Source organism: Lepisosteus oculatus, chromosome 22 (genome assembly GCF_040954835.1).
Source record: "Lepisosteus oculatus isolate fLepOcu1 chromosome 22, fLepOcu1.hap2, whole genome shotgun sequence".
NCBI classification, from domain to species: domain Eukaryota; kingdom Metazoa; phylum Chordata; class Actinopteri; order Semionotiformes; family Lepisosteidae; genus Lepisosteus; species Lepisosteus oculatus.
The window spans coordinates 11,062,144-11,080,697 of NC_090717.1; the positions used below are offsets into that span (position 1 = coordinate 11,062,144).

General features: G+C 35.2%; 1 protein-coding gene across 1 annotated transcript in view; it reads left to right on the forward strand.

Moving 5' to 3' along the window:
- The window catches only part of tbx5a (T-box transcription factor 5a), a 39,684-nt gene that overhangs the window by 8,084 nt on the left and 13,046 nt on the right, over nt 1-18,554 (forward strand). The window contains exons 5-6 of the mRNA XM_006640276.3: nt 3,885-4,032; nt 11,734-11,886. Coding sequence (XP_006640339.1) covers nt 3,885-4,032; nt 11,734-11,886 — 301 coding nt within the window. The remainder of the gene's footprint in view (nt 1-3,884; nt 4,033-11,733; nt 11,887-18,554) is intronic.

The window sequence follows — 18,554 nt, forward strand, 5'->3', positions numbered from 1 at the left end:
AAACGATATTTGTTCCAGACGTTATACATATTTTAATACTTATTTGGAAGGTAGTGAAAATAACCAACATAAAATAATCGCTTTTTGTATCCCTGTCATTATGAAGAACCTTTTTATATTTTTTTTTGTCAGGTTTTGAACAGAAAGGGTTCACCCTATCTGGAGGGGAATACGGGAACAATTTTACTTTTATTAAAAGAAGATTTGTAATTCAGTGTTTCTGTTTCACCATCACTGAAAATCGTAACCCGGCGACTTGAAGTGGTCCCCCAAACTTTAACAGGCGGATTGTAGTGAGAGCAAGTAGGTCTTCCTGCTCCGCAACGGGCTGGCGACGTACTGTAGTCAGACCGCGCGCTAAGGCTGCGTAAGGTCTCCGGGCTGCCACGACTTGACTGGAATAATCGACTTTTTCATGATACTTGGATATTCGTTTTTCTGTATGTGCTGTTATGCTGTAAATATTGCATAGCATCTTCTGTTGCTGCGTGGAAGCACAGTTCCGCTGTGATAGCGGCAACAGCAGTTTTATAGCCTTTGAACTTGTGATTCCTAGGCGCCATTTTAAATATTCGTCAACACACGGTTCTTCTTGGACTGCGTTGGTATTATGTATTTTATTCAAGTCAGAAGAGAGACAGACCCATAGCGAAGTAGCGATGCACAGATACAGGCAGCACAAATATGCATAACTCTGAGGATTGCGTCACGATGAACATTATTAACGTTGTAATTAATCACATGGCACCATACGAACGTCTTTATTCTGTCAGCAACTGCGTTAGGTTAAACGAATGAAGTAACTACATATAATAGGATAAATATATATATATAGATGGTTCTACATATAGTATTCCAAGTATTTAAAAAGCGATTAATCATTTAATTACTGTTGCTATTGTTTTGGCAACAGCAGCAGTTGCAGTGGTACCACAGCCTGGTCCTAAAACAGCGTAATTTAAAATGTAACGAGAAGATCCACGTTCGGAAAATAATAGTACATGTCCCATTTAGGGACGTACTTGTCAAGGCAGATTAAAAGGTATCAAGAATGAAGGTTTTGGTTAATTCTTGGTCAAATGCGGCGTGACAGAAGAACAGGAAAACGAGAATCCTCATTATCCTCTTTGAAGACCCTCTCCAGCGCCATCAGCCAATTATAATTAATGAATGAAAAAAAAACAGTCCCACCCCTTCGAAACTGCTCTTTCTAACTTGCGGTATGAACTGCTAGGCACTGCAGACTGAGCTCGACTTTCAAAGCCGCACTTTATTTGAAGTCGTATAAGCGTCTTACGTATTCGCGATTCCACTCAAGTCTGTTGGTGTTATCCAGTATTATAAATTATCATCATCTTAGCAAATTTTGAGAGAACAACTGACGCTTACAAAGCCAGTCAGGATATGAATGCTGGGAATATACAAAAGACGTTTAAAAGGAAACAGCAAACACGCCAATAGATTGTGTGGTGGGTAGTAGCGGATTATAGGATTTTCTTCAATGGTTAATAAAAATGCAATTTCTATAATGTTGGTTTAAAGTAATCAGTCTTTTGACATTACTACATTTGTTTAATCGCATGAACGCCCCAAATTATATACCTGCTAAAGGACTGCAAACATTTTCTTCGACGGCTCACGAGGAAGTAATCTTTATATAGTCATGCATGAGTCTGATCATTTTGTACAAACCGCTATTTTAGAAGGAATGTCTTTTTTACAGACTGGTTCACTATCAGCGGTACCCACATCTCCTCTTTCACCTAACCATGCATCAATTATGTATTTATTACCAAATTAATTATTTATTTATTTATTTATAAACTGAAATATGGGACCCTGTTCCAACAAGTCACCAACAAGCCTGGTTAATAATTCATGTTCATGGGCGTTGAGTTGAATGAAGAGATAAGAAATGCTTTCAGTAGCAGAAGATGCATTTAGTATAATCCTTCCTCTACATTTCTCTTACTCCTTACATTCGACTTTATAATGTTAAAAAATAAATTGCTTCTGCGCTATCACTTCAATAAGTGTATATTCCTATAACTGATCCTGTTACTCATTGGCTGTAGTTTTGGGTGCCTGGATTATTCCCAAATCTATTTCCAGTCTAAAGACCATGGAAAGTTAGGGAATTGCAATTATTCGTCCTAAGGGCAACTGTTTCTAGTAAAATTTAAAAGGACATGCATTGTTTTCTGAATTAATTCTACAATTTTAATTTGATTTAATAGTTTCTTAATCCAACGTTTTCTTGTTATTTGGGCATCAAAGTCCTACACCACAGTTATTTCTTAAAAGCATATTACTGAATCCGTTACAAAAATGGAGTCTATTCAATAAACATGATTTGTGTGCGTAAGTCTAGACTTTTTAAGTCTTATCTAGCAATTCCTTTCATTTCCAGAGACATTTTAAAAATGTTCTTTAAGAAAATACTCAAGTAGTCTACGGTTCGTAACAGATACCTTCAGGGTTTCAAGCGGACCAATTTGATCACTAATAAGATACTATTTTAGAATTCATATTAGGATGCCTACAAGCTGTAGTTTTCTTGATATAAACTAAGATACAAGACCCAAAACATACTCCAAAGTTGTTTTAATCTTTACAATTACTTCATTACATAGGTCTGAGATATTGGTTACAAAATAGATTTTGATGTAAAATTAGCAAGTTATCCTACAGTATGTAATAAGTTGGGTTGATTTCAGGATTTGCGGAGTATAAAGGTTTAGATATTTGCTGTTTTGCTATTTGCTTTTTGCATTTCTTTCGTGAAAATATACCAATGAGGATCCAGCGTTATTGCAACCAGCGTCCTGTTAAAAACGACCTAATTTGTATAAAAGGAAAAAATAATATTAAAAGATTTAAAGAGAAAATGAATTTAAGATTGTCTCGATGAAATCTTCGTGCGGTCACTTACTTCCCTGTCAAAACGCATTTCGCTACGTTAAACAGTTTGAACTGAAATCTAATTCTGAATATGCTATAGCGCCGGTTAAAAATAGGTGTTTCTGTTGAAAATTCTGTTTTCAAATCACTAGGATTTCTGACGTTGTAATGAAATAAGAGGTTACGGTTTAATTGTATTCTTTATAACTAGTATTAATAATCGAACGGAGAAGGGTTTTTTATTCTTGGTTAAAGAAGTTTTTTAAACAGCGTATGCCAGCGTTTTAAGGTGAGAATACCCCTATAGAATAAAATGTCACCCAAAGCCCGGTGGGGAGTATTGCTTGCAATGAGGCGCAAAAACTTTGGGCAGATTGTTCTAAAGTGTCTGCTTTGATATTTTCCCAAAGCATTTTTTCCCTAAGAACACGGACCAGGAAAACTTTGAAACAGGGTTAACTTGATTTGTAGTTGCGTACATCTAGAACCAGTGTTTACTGATCACATTTAAGGGTTTTTCGCACAGAAATAAGGTTCCTATAAAAACAAAAAAGTCGTTTTGGTTTGGCCTACCGGCTGTGTGGACTGTCCCATCCAGCACTTATCAGACTGCACTGCGCGTTTTGTATTAGAAGATTAAAAAATTCTAAAATGACCAAAAAATAATGTGCAAGAATGAACTTTGACATTATTTGGGGGTTTTTATCCCGTGAATAAAAAAAACCCCATAAAAAACAGCGACACTTTAAAGTCAGCCAGCTGGACCTATTCCTGCCTTTAATCCCCAAAAGATATCAACTAAGCATTACGCTTCGAGCCGATTTGTCTCATTTCCTTGATTTTGTTTTTCGAACAGATAACATGCCCTACCAAAGTCTAACCGCTTAGAAATCCGAGAGAAAGAAACAGAGATAAAACACTCTTGATCCATGCAGGTGAGCGGTCGGTGGTGTGTAACGCTGTGAATGTGGTGTGTGACCCAGGTCTGTGACTGGGAAAGCAGAACCCGCTATGCCCGGAAGGCTCTACGTTCACCCCGACTCGCCAGCTACAGGGGCGCATTGGATGAGGCAACTCGTGTCCTTCCAGAAGCTGAAGTTAACGAACAACCACCTCGATCCATTCGGACATGTAAGATGAATGTGTTTGTCTTTGGTGCCTTTTTGATCTTTCGGTTCATTTCGCTACAGGTCTGATGTCATGATGTTTTGAGACTTCACACACTAGAAAACAACGCAGTTTGTGATCAAGCATAAATAATACAAAACACGTAGCGTTTCATTAATACGTCCTCTTAAGTTCTGATGTTCAGTAGTATTGCGACAGAAATCACAATAAAGTGAGTTTTTAGTCCTTGCTGCTATTATTAGTATTAACACATCAATATTAATATAGCCAACAAACGTTACAGTGATCCTCTTTTCAAAAATAGTTGTTTTCAAAAGCAAGAATCGGGAAATATAATATCATATTTGAGGTGAAAATAGCGTTTCCCTTTAAACTGTCAAATTATATCCAAAGCCATTTCTTAGTTCACTAGAAGCGAGAAATGAAAAAGATTAATAATACAATTTTATACGTCAACAAATATTTTTTTCAAAGAAGGATAAATAAAAACTTTCACACACATAGTTATTATATGAAATCAAAGCAGAGTTTTAGTTTTTGAAGAAATAATGAGACAAAAACTCTAAAATACGACAATTTTGCAATTCAAAATTGAAATTGATTATACATCTCTTTAAAGGGACACAGCGATTTTCATTACATATATCATTCAATTGAAACGTTGGTATAAGTAGTTAATATGTTTACTGTATTGTATTTTATCTGTATAGCTTTTCCACTATAAACTTTTGTTAAGTTTCAATTGTAATTTACACGTTTTTTCATCCAACATTACCGAAGCTAGGTAAAAACAAATTAAATATAAATATTAGAAAATATGAAACATAAATATTAGTAAATGGTTTATCGAAATTGTTTTAACTCATAGTTTTAGAAAATGACATTAGGATACAGTTTCAGCTAGACTTAAATAATTAAGGCTAGTCCATTAGATATAACCTAAAAGGTTAACATACTTACTTTATTTCAGGAAAATAATTTAAACGCCCGAATAGAATTCCTTAACCTGACTGTCGCGGAAAAGCAGTCTACAATTTAAAGGTGCGGTAAAAACTAACGCAGGCCACAGAATTTTCTTTGCAAGATTCATTTACAACTTGCATTTGGGGATATCGGCAAATATGTCAGACATCTTGGGCTTTTTAATATTAAAAACAGCAATAGAAATGATGATCAAATTGGTGCCATGTTGCAGTAGATTGTAGTGCAATAACAACAGATTTTTATGACACTAAAATGATTCTGTTGCCAATTAAATTCATTATCCAAAAGGTTTAGAATGATAGCAAATGCTTCTAAGTATATAGAACTTAAATATGCAACAGTATATAGCATTAAGAGGCTATGTTCAAATATAAATAAAACACAGAAAGCTAAACTCAAACCACCCTCATTACTTTTCTGGCAACTGAATCAACAGTTCGAACACAAACATCCCAAGAGCGACAATCAGAAAATGTCAGTGGAGACTTTTGGGTTGGATGTGAAAGTTTTGTCCTTTATTTTTTTTTCTTTCCAAACGAGGGCTACCAGTTGGTATAGATTACGCCGAAGTTTTGATATATCTTTCCCATACGTACAGTACGTTGTACCTCGGTAGATCTCTATCTGTTAACCTTCAGGATTATTTGAACCGTAGAAACAAACTTTGTAGTGAAAAAACTCCCCCTCTCATCACTTTGAGCATTTACATCTCGCCTACGTCCGTTTCATCAAACTCGCTTTCAGTCTTTGACTAAAATAGTTGCTTCCTTATTTCTTTCATTAAAAAAACTGCTAATGCTTAATATTTTCCAAAAAACTTATCCAAAGCAATTTATTGGTAATCTGTAGACGTGGCAGTGACAACTAAAATATCGTTGTGGTTAAACAGGTTTTAGTAATTTATCCATATATTATGTTAATCTAAACATGATATAGTACATATGGGATTAAAAATTACCACATATGTTTTTGTTTAACACTTTGTATAGTTAAGCCATGAATACTTTATTCAGACATTATACAAGGAGATTAAATATAGGCTCATGCAGTGCCTAATAAAAAGGTTTCGTTTGTGTTTTGCTTATGTATTTTACAGATTAATTATTTAGTTATTAGTTGCAGTTACATATTGATTATCCATGCTGGCATTATTGAGTACTGACACCATCAGTCGTAATAAGATAAAATTGAGGTGAACCATGGTCTTGCATAAAAGTGAAATTTCCAGCTTTTAGAGATAGGTATATGGAGTTTAGTCACCTGATCGTTTGCAATTAGTTAAAACTGTAATGGACAAACTTAAAAAATATAAGAGCACAGAGCATACACCAATGACAGAGATGTAACATGAGATATTCACTTTTATTCTGCTAAGAAACAGCTCTGTACCAAGTATGATTCCTGTTAAGAAATTTCTAACATAATGTACATAGTGTATTGCATTATTGATTATTGATTATGTACATCCTGCAGACCCCGGATCAGGACTCCTGTAGTTGTACGTCTCTGCTAAGATGTCCTTTGGTCTTAAAGAGCAGGTCCTTCTGGTTACATGTGGATAAGATCTCATGTTGTCAGTCCAGTGGCCATAATAACATACATAATGTATTTTACAATGAACTGGACAGTAAAATACAGTAAAGCAAATGTTTTGTTTACAAAGTCAAAAGAGTAAGGGTAAAGCTGCTTGAGTGTTTTATGGATAGATTTTAGAACTCGCATGCCACTTGCATTCTTCAAAACCCTGGAATATGAGCTATTTGTCTTCCCCACTTTGAATATTTTCAGCTTGTTACATTTATGTGCTAAACTCTGTGTTTTCACACCGTGTTTGATGACTGTTGACAGTAGTACTGTACCTGCCACTTTTGTTTTCAATCTATCGTAGTTCACTGTCTGTAGACATCAAAATACATGCTCTGCTTCAGGAGACTAGGCACAAGTGGGAACCAGTAATCATACATATTTATGAATACAGAACTTTGCTCAATAAGTACATCACACAGACGAAACATTGTGTTTCCTTTCTTCTCTTTTCAGCATGGAATAAACCTATTACTTGTTCCTTCAATACATGCCTGCTTACTATGAATGAGCTATGTTTTTATATAAGTTATCTCTTTACAGTTTTTTGCAGGTAATGTACTGTATATAAAGGTTTATTTAGGCTGTAGGTCTGTTTATTGATGTTTTTTAATTGGTCTTGTTTGTTGGACTGAATGTATTTTAGAAGCTTCAGAAATAAAGGTATGTGGTCTGAAAGAAACCATTAGATCAATAGTTTCCAACAGAACAAAAAGTGGATTTGTTCTCAGCACAACCTTTTTACAGAGCGAGTCTGTAAACACACACACTAGTGGCTTCCTCTATTAACCATGCTGGACTTGAATAGCATACTGAATTGAGTTATTTCTGTACATAGAACAGTTGCTGATGTATAATGGCTTTTGAAATAAATATTTTTATGCAGGCAAGGCCCAGGCACTGCAGACATTCTGAATTTGTTATTTTGCACTTGAAACGTGCAATTAAGCTTAAAAACACAGAGCATCTGGTTATGGAACTCCTAATGATCCAATTTAGAGCCATTTATTTTCATTTTGAGTCTATACTCTTAAGCCAAAGTACACTAAAAACACAAAACAGAGAGAGAAATCTATAATAATCGCGATAGTAAGACACTTTGGATAAAAGCGTCTGCCAAATGAACAAATTTAAATAAGTCTTTAGTTAAAACCTGGCTTTTACTCTGTGCATTATGGAACCATGTTAATTGAATAGTCATTGTTTTGGAACACAAAACAAGATAAGGAATGATATAATGTACAAAAAAAACACAATGACATTGTGAACCTGACATGAAGCATATAGGATTCAGATTTTCTGATGATTTTCAATAGTTCTTAATTGACACATAGGAGCAGAAGGAGCATAATGGAAATTGTAATGAAAATAAGCACACCTTAGTTAAAACATACTTTTCTACGTGTGGCTTGCACAATGTTGCAGCTATAACGTTTTCCAATCTACTACATCTTGTTTATAATAAAGTCTCTCTATTGTAATATTTACCATGATATATTGTATATATATATATTTGATTAAATACATTTGTTCTTACGTTTTCCTTTGTAATTGCATTTGAATAGAGATGTATTGTACTTGTGTAAGACATCTATATTTACATGAGGTTTTTAGACAATGGTAGATCACTTCATACAAATGTTAGATGTATTTAAAACAGTTTCTCAGTAGCTGACCTCAATGCATGTCCCATCTCTTGCCTATGGGAACCTGTGGGTATGAATGTAATCAGATGATGATAAAAGTACTGCAGTGAATGACAAAAACAGGGTATATCATGGGTCAAGGACTGAAGGAAAGGGAACCTGAAACATCCCCTCGCCTACTAAGTGGGTGGTCCAAGGACAGGACAGAAGCCCACTCTTGAGGCATGTGGAAAAATTTGGTTTGTGGCCTGCCATGTCTGTATCTACACAGTGAAGACACAGGAAATCAGTACATGCCTGTTTTGTGCGATGCCTGGAATTATTTTAACACTAAACTTTTCATGACTGGTATTCTATTATGATTCAAACATCGGTTTAACCTGTTTCTTAGATCTTTCAATGATCAATGGGGATCATTTAATGGGGGACTTAAAAACTAAACTGAAATTGTTATATTTTCTCATAATCTAACTTGTCTAGTGAATTCCCTACTGTTATAACTGGTGTATTTGAAACGCTACTTTACTACAAAAGATTGTAGCTAAATTAGCAATAACAATTTCCACAAGGTTATTTTATATTGCATGAACATGTATATATACACACACTAATTCACCCATGAAAGTGTTACTTAAGAATGATAAAGAACTGTTAGAAATGTGTTATTAGCAGTTAGCATCACAATTTTGCCTCATTACAGTATAGATACCTATAGTGCTTATCATTGGCAGCACAGCTAAGTCTTAATTACTTAATGCTGCATATAATGAGATAGACATGCACTTTCAGTAACTAACCGCGTGAGGCTCAAAATCTGTATATACTATCAATCAATTGGTATCTAATGAAGCTACAGCTGTAGTAGTCTCCACAGTGTCTGAGGACTATATAGGGAGCAAGGCATCTCATTAAAACTGGATGAATGTGCAGTCAGTACTATTCCTACAGGGCCACATACTGGCCAAGAAAAACAAATACAGCACTGCACCAACAGAAAGAGTTTCAGCTTGCCGACTTCTTGCAAGTCAGCTCATAGTCTGCAATCAAATCCCAAACTCTCTAATTAAACACGAATAGATACTTTAACATTTATAGTCCTCTTAAGCACAGTTTAAAAGTAGAGGCACCATTTTGTTTCAGTAGCTAAACTGATATAAAGATCACATCCTGTCATTTAATAAATTCCTATACCAAATAGCTCCTATTGTGAAGTTCTAGTACCATTTGCACTTAAAATACATAAAGAAATAAACAGTATAGTCAGTATAGTATAGTATCAGTCAATTAAATTTTACTATCACTACTTTCAAGAATTTTTTTTATATGAAGTTATTTACTTGGTATTTTAGATTCTGCAGATTTTATATTCATTACAAATACGTAATTGAGGAATTGTTTTTCTTTTGTGGTTCCAGATAAAGCAAAGATTTCTTCTTGATTTCTGAAAAAAAGACTTTAATTTCTCAATATTTGGATTCTGTACACTCGGTGACAAGAAGTTTAACCATGTTCTTGAAAATTTCCAATAGTTAGAATCATGTTCTAGTTTTAACTTACATTTCTTTATTAGTAAAATATATGCTAGCTTTCCTTGTAAAAAAAACACACGTGAATGATATATAAGTCGAAAAAATCGGAAATTACTTTTTCAGTATGTTGCAGACGCGCGATTGAGGGTTAGAGTTGAATGCTCAGAGGAACAGTTTACGTCTGGCGTTTTAAAACATGCATATTTGCTTTCCTTTAGGAAACACACTATGATACGTGAAACACATTTTTCAACATTACATACTGTATGAATCTTTGTATTTGTAAAATTGAAGACAAAACATCTAGGTAAAGTATAATTTTTGCGATCATTTACGTTCAGGAATTGCACTGGACATGGATCTAGACAAACCCAATATTGGATGGGTTGGGGGTCGGTGTCTATAGTACATTTAAACCATTTTATACAGAACCATCACGGTTATTAGTCCTGTAGATCTCCAATATATCAAAGGTCATTGACCTCTCTGTTGTGTAAACTGGGAAACGGTAAGGGAAGTTGAGGAACACTGACGCGAGGGTACTGCATGTTTACAGATGAAGACTAGACTGCCTGCAGAAAAACTCAAGATATGTTAAACGCTTTCACTTTAAGGAATATGTTTGATAATGGAACAGAACATTCTGTTTGGAAAATGTCGGTTAAATGCAACAGTTTATTGTCTGGGGGCCTGCTAAAAAGCAAAAGGCTTTCTTTGAACACAGAGTATAACGCCCTTAACCGCGCAATTTACTATAGAGCTACGCAGTTTTTCTTGCCTATTTTTTTCCCATTGCTTGGTGTTGTCATGACTATCTTCTCAGATTGAGGAGACGGAAGTGAAGAGATCACACCGTGGTTACATAATTCAGAAAACTAAATACCCTTTACCGTTGCGAAAAACCTTTGCAACAAACGATGCAGCGTCCTTTCAGAGAGCAAAGAGTAGCATTTGGAAAATGCCTGTAAAGATATAAGATACCCTAAAAGCGAAGAGGCAATGTCCTCCTGCCGGGAAGACGCAGGTAATGAAACTAGTCTATCTTAGACAATCTTAGGAGTATGGTCAGCAATGAAGTCAGCAAAAAAAAAAACTGCACTACTAGCTCTCAATTAGAGTCGCTGTAATGAAATTAAGAACCATTAGATCGTTCGCCGCTGATGTCTACAGCTACCCGAGATGTCAAACCAATTTGGCTTAAACCCCAGGATGAGAGGCCCCCGCGAGAAAGATGACTTATCGAGGCCGAGCACAGCGCGGTCCAAGCCGGGCAAACAGCGTCTTTCTGTCGCCAACTTCCCGAGGAAAGCAATCGCGACATGATGGATATAAAAGAAAGCAGTGTGAAGCAAGGGACAGGCTAGGCCAGGCTGGTCTTCTACATTCATGTTTACTGTTGTGGTTTTACAAATACAAAAGATCATTTAGCCTACTGAAAAAAAATGTTATGTTTAATCACATGTATATGCAGTTCAATTAAAACGTGCATGGACGTGTACATACAACACAATACAAAAAATCTTCAAAATATAATCATCCTTGTGGTAGAAATAGTGCACGGAATTCAAGTTTAAATACAACTTTGAAGAACTGACCAGAAAAAAATGCATTAAAACGTAAAAATAAGAGACGTTTGCTTGGTTTTTAACATTACACGCACGTAAAGCCTATATGTACTTCTGTACTGTACTTTGATTTATTAGCGCTTATCTCTTGGACGAGATAGTCCTGCCACAGCAGAGTTACTGCTGTTTCTTGTTATTGTTAGTTGCAATGGAAATCGTCACTGTGGCCTCAACGCAATGGAACAGGGTCACAAGAAGGCAAATTTAAAAGCTTCACAACAAATGAATAACTCTCAATGTTTGTCATTCATCTCTCCCACTAAATAAAGTGAGAATATTTTGCACGCCAGCACTCGGTTCTCTGCTCTGATACTACTATGTGTGTTTTCTTTGTAGATTATATTGAACTCCATGCACAAGTACCAACCGAGACTCCATATTGTGAAAGCGGACGAAAATAACGGATTCGGCTCCAAAAACACAGCGTTTTGTACTCATGTCTTCTCTGAAACTGCATTCATTGCAGTTACGTCCTACCAAAACCACAAGGTAAGACAAAGGATCTGGATTTAAATTACATTTAACCCTGTTCTTCTTGTAGGCCTATCGCAACGATAAAATTGGTTAATCTTTTTAACTGGTCCGGAACTATAACTTGCAAACATTTAAAGATATTTTCGACGCTAAAATGCAGTTTCAATTACGTCACTATTTCTGTTGTGATTAATTATAGTTAATTAATAATTGTGATTAATATATCCATTCTGAGAAATATTTGCAGGAAATCTAGTTTCCTTCAGTTTAGTGTCAAGTAACTGTATGGGATACACAAAAATAATGCCGATTTTAATAGGAGTATCCTACGCTTAAGAATCACAAAGTATATAAATTATTATAGCGATTCCTTCTTACTTTGTTGCGTAGTTAGCTCACTTGCTATGATTGCGTCTATGATATCAACGAATTGATCTGAATAATTCCTTAACAAACATCAATGTTCTAAATTCCATAGCCTATAAAGACTAATCATCTCATATTAGTTCCAACACTGTGAAATGTTTAACTAGTATGATTCTGAAATAACACTTTTCATCATTTGCCATCTGAAATCACTTAACAGACGCTAGAATCCACTATAAGACACAGCAGTGCTTAATGTATGCAGCCGTCCTTAGATATACTAAGAAAAGGGTTACAGGGATTAGTATGTCTGGACAGATACGTAGATATCAGCCACGGTGACTGAAGAATCGTCAATACCAGGATATCCACAGGGGCAGGAAAATTACATTCAGGGACTTCAGTTTTAGGTCCATGTACTTTGTATATGAACATAGTAGGTGGTAGTATGTTTTTCTCTCACTGATGGAGAAAATCTATTTTGTAATAATATCCTGTTAAAATAACTCTATCACAGTTCCTCGTTGTGCCATTTGGGATACACCGGCCTCGTTGTCATTCCCACAGCAGCCACGCACATTGCACTGTTTCTAGTCTTGAACAACCGTTTGCCATTATGCCCCTTGAGGTTTGACAACGTTGACCGCTTCATCATGTCTGCATGAGAGATTTATGGCGTTGATGTGACAGTAAATATGTTGTTTTTTTGTACGTGATCAAAGGAAAATTAAAATAGCATTTTGGTGACATCAAGACTAGATGTTTTCCTTATCAATCTCGTGATAATGAACTAATCCGTCTATCAAGATCCTGGCAATTCCTGCTTTTTGTTAGGGGTTTGGTAGACTTACAGATTCAAGTGATCCGCGATGTGCTCGGTGTTAACCGGTGTCTTGTATAAAAACACAGAACACATTCCGTTCATCTATTCTACAGACGCTACATGTGTCGAAATTTACAGTTGAATCCTTCTGACCAACGGAATGACATGGGTGGGGGGGAATCAAAAGATTGATGAGTACCATTTCAAAACTCTTCTTTTCTCCTGGAGACGCCGTATCACGGCTTTTGCTCATCATCCATCTGAGATTCATATTTGCGGCGAAGTCTCACGTTTGAAATTTCTCTTTCTACGTTTGACAAAAACTTCCATCAAAGAATGTATGATGGTCATAGGTCATACACGGAAATTCCTCACTTTCAAGGACAAAATAAGAGCCGTAATTTTTCAAATTATTAACCCTATAGGTTTCTTACATATGATGATTGTTATTTACAATTCACAAGATGCTGATGACCATATATTATGACGATATATTTTACTGTAAGTACTGTAAGAGTTACTTACAAGTCACTGTCAGTCACTTGATTCTTCTTTAATACTGTCTTTTCCTCTACTGCCATTGATGTGATAAAAAATTTCAAAATCGTTAAGGAATCGTTCGGAAGCAACTGATGCTCTTAAGATAGTTCTGTTAAAATATGTTGAAATGTTTATTTTATCATTAATCATTTTTATCAAACCAAAAGCCAAGAAGGAAACATGAACACATCGCAATAGCGGACAAATACAATAATAAAAGACTAATTTTCAAGATTATCCATTCCTGATAAGGATAGTTCTTAATTTTCAATACAAACGTATTGGTGAAACGCGTATTTGCATTTCGTATGTGCATTTTTTAATTAACTTTGAACATCCATTTCTGTGAAGTTGAGTGTATCAAGTGCAGCACAGTGTTTCCATTGACAGCTGCGTTTGAAGGCGAAATCTTCGCCAAATATAAATTTATACCAATTCCTGGAAGCGAGGAATAGGAATAAAAATCAGAAATCATATCGTGGTGTTTCCAAGGTGAAAATATGACCAAAATCATCTCTCCAGAATTAATACAGGACAAGAAGATGATTATTCAATAATATAATTATCGCTGCGTCCCAGAACACAGTTGTCTTTTATTAGTTATGTTTTCTGAAACCACACTTTCAATTCAATAGCAAAAGACCACTATGACACTTACTTCAGGCTTAACAAGCAGACATCACAAATGTTAAGTGGTATTATTACATTTACTAAATGTGTATTTTAATTGTTCAAAATGTGTATTTTAATTGTTCAAAATGTGTATTTTAATTGACCAAAACCTTAAACTGATCAATTTACCGACACACTACGTGAAATGAGTCTCCCCACATTCGCTCAATACTCAAACAAGTTGAACCTGCATGAAAATATTTGCGCGGCGCAACTTATCTAATTATACGCGTATTAAGGGAGTATTCAAACCTTTTGCTTCGTATTCAGCGTGCAGGTATTGTGCTTAAATACCTTTTCAAGGGAGATGGTCTTTGATTCTGACTGGCCAAACTCTCTTTCAGATGGTGACGACAAAACAAAATTATATAAAGTTAACTCCACTGGAACTACATTTATATGACTTTATTGGCAGTAACTACAAACGACAGTGGTAAGGACCACAGTAATTTCGGTTTCATAAAATTAAAGAACAAGGTGGAGCGGCCAACCAGCTAATCGAAGAAGAAGTCAATAGAACAATTCTGCAAATCTCGCAACAACGGGTTCCCCTCTTTTCAAATTACTCTCTGTAATTGTGTACACTAAATCTTTAAACGTTTTACGGTGGTTTCATTTTAGATATCAAAACGAGAACATGCTGTACCCGCTAATTTACAAGGCAGATAAAATCTGAAGTGGCTACTGATACTCCTGCAGGTTAAATCCAGACCCATTCTGTGGTTTAGCACCTAGAATTAAAAATGGCAACTCTGCATGCAAACAGGTCCAATTCGAGGCTGTTACTACTGCAATATATTGCTTACAAGGCAGTTACACTGATTTGGGTGTTTTGTGGCCTTCAAATGTGTTTGCATAATCAAACCGTACGTCATGGGCATTAAAACACAGATTATCACTTAATTGTCACATCAGGGGAAAAAAAAGCTGTTGATGGTAGAGTACTAGTGCTGTTTCAGTTTTTGTTCATTTCAGTTTCCAAGTCAAGATCATATCCAGTCCCCGAAGAATATACACAGTGAATTCCTATTTAAAGTCAACAGCAATTTCAGTTTAACTCGTTTAGTTTCGCGAACGGCAACGTTTCGGTTTCGTGTTTGTAACTTTGATGTAATTACTTTAGTTTCTAAGCACTCTCCAAAATTCACTTTATTTTAGTCTGTACCATGGGACAAACACTACACGAGCAATGCTATGAACGATGACTGTGATACAATTAACTTTCGGAGAGAATTTCTCTTTTTACACTCCAAACTAGTACAAGTAAAATATTCTGATACTAATACAACACCACTATATTTAAAAAAAAGAAAATACAGCCGCACTAAGGACATTCAAGAAGCTGCCAAATTGATTTTCAGTTTGTCGCTTTGTCTGACATCATCCATTATCCTTACATTTACTTAGTATATATCTTAATTTTTAATACATCAAGAGATGTTTGAGTTGCTGATTTGGGGCATTTGTCCCGCCACACACAGGATTTAACTATGTTTACTAATCCGACAAGAATATGCGCATAGCCGATTAATATTATGATTGAGTACCTATGTTAAGCTTTAAAAGACATTCAATGAAGTTTGAGGTAGGTGTTCTGAGTTGGTGCGCCGTACGAACAATCAATGGCAATTTCAGCTCGGTGTTTTCCAAGTGATTTCAAGATGCCATCGTTTCTGAATAAATCATCGTCTGAGAGAGTAACTTTTTGGTTCACTTCCAAAGCACTGTAGTTGTAGTGACTGATGTCTAAATCATTATGGAAATCCGTCCACGCTTGAATGAAATATTGCTAAATTAATTAGGCTGTTTCTTTTACTCCCATGTTCCGAGTCTTAAGGTTAAAAATCAATACCGCGTCTCGGATTTAATTGACCAGTGCATGTTTTTCATATCCGGTGGCCAAGTCAAAGTATTGCTGTCGAGGGTCTGGGCGGGGTTATGGAGGGGGGAAAGCGAGACCCATGAATGATGAGCGAGCCAATCAAAATTTAAAATGCCTTTAGAACAGGAAACCTAAACGCCTGTTATCCAAAGGGTGGTGGTAATTACTTTGAGAAGGCGGTCTTTGGTCAATACATATTCTCATTAATTTTTACAGTTTGAGGCTGGAAAACGGAAACGTTTTCTTCTACTTTGCCCCTGGATATAGGGGGGGGGGGGGTAATCTCATATAATCTAATCTAATTTTCCCCTTTCCTTCTCAGGAATTATCTTCTGAAGTTACTTAACCAGCAAATATATATTACAAATGTAAATATGTTGTTCTCGCTTGATTTGACAAATTCCAAGGAGAGACATTCACAAGATTTCCGTGCACTAACACCTGTAGACCTTTTTACTTCTTTTAAAACAGGTTCGTGATAGTTTTTGCTGTTTGTATTCTAAAATAAATTTTAAAACAGAGGACAATGGGCTCAAATAAAACTCTCTTAACCTAACTAATCTTAATTAATCTTAATTCTCCACGTTTGAAACAGAGGATAGGTATTACAGCATTGTTTAATTTAAACTCCCCAAAGCTCAAAAGATGTACATTATATTACCGTCTATTTGGTTTCAGGTGATCTACAAAGGTTGCAGATCTCAATTTAAACATATTTTAACTTGATATATAATTTAACCGTTTAGTTTTACTTCCATAATAGAACGCTTGGAATTAAACAACGAAATCTTTTTACATGTGTTGTTTTATAATATATGTTTTAAATAGTAAATATTAAAATAATTAGAATCTCTATTTATTGCTTGGAAAAGAATATGTACAAACCTAAAATAAAAATGGGTTTCACTCTAAAATTACTTTTTAAACTTAAGTCATAACACCTCAGCGTATCATTAAAGTAATTGTAGATCATTATAATAGGTACTAGGACGTAGAAAACATTAAGAACTTGTTCATCACAACGATATCGGTGAATAAATTATTATGATCTAGAACATTAATAAGGATCATTTAAAAAAATGCATAGCTCTAAGATAGATCTAGATTAAGAGGTTAAGTTGTTATAAAATTGTAAGAAGCTGGTTTGAAAATAATTTCTTTATTATACACCTTATAAAAACATATTTGGTTTGTTAGAGAAATGTTTAAGTGGACAAAGTAGTACTAAATACAGTAAATATAGTAAATACAACTACATTTAATTAATTCGTGTTTTAAAATTAACAGGCTTTAATTTTGTTAGGATTCTTTTAAACACATTTTGGTCCCAGTTCACAATGCATATTATCCAACCAAAGAATAAGAACCAAACAATAAAAACATTATTTAATTAAAAAAAATTATCTTAAACAATCTTTTAACTAATAAAATCTTATTAAACCTATCACTTCAGCTCACAGAAGTGAGTAATCACTAGCTCTAGTGGTTTTCCTTGGTTTAATTGCATTCTAGCAAACACACAAATTCACCTACAGCAGTTACAAAAGATTGAAGTAAGCCTGTAATTAGTGTCCTTTCAAATGGTTTTTTTTAAACCATATTTCTTGTAATATCAAATTTTGCTGTTTTTTTAATGAACTCCACTCCAAAAAATTAACAAGTAACGAAAGTTCTAAAGAAACACACACAATGCATGGAAGATATATACTGTATGAATAAGAATAATTAAAGAGTAAATTCTTAAAATGTATCATTCTGTTGTAATACTAACTTTGTTTGGTTATTTTAGCAATTGAAAATACAATAGTGTGTGCAGTGTTTTTGATCCAAGGCTGTTAAAAGTGGTCTATTAAAGTGGTCTACAATGTCTGAATTCCTGACCAGCTGCAAACGACAGAAATGTCTTGTGTGATGTTGGACAGTTCCGAGTAACAGTTTGAGAGGATCATGAGTGCTAATGCTTTCGTCAAGGCATCTTCTTCGGTGTTTGCAGGGTTTGTAGAACAATCTGTGAAATCTTGACTGGGGGAGATTCTGTTTCATTCAGTTTTACCACATGGTAATGCCTCTGTAATTACAGATATCATCGCAAAACAACCATGTCTTTCTGAGCAGCTGCACACAAGCGTTTCTTATGTCTGCAGCCCTGTCTGTGTGGGGATTTTAATAAAGGCTGTATCCCCCACCAATTTCCATACTCCTTCCATTACCAAAAAAACGCACACAAAAACCGCAAAATCTTTAAGCTTAGATGATATCCATTTTGCTACCTCTTGATTTGTTTTTGCAGTATTCAGAATTATTTGCCACTTTTATTGCATTTTACTCATACCTGGGACTGCATTTTTTTCTCTATAGCACTTTTACCCCCAATGTCTCATAGAGATACATAGTATTCCT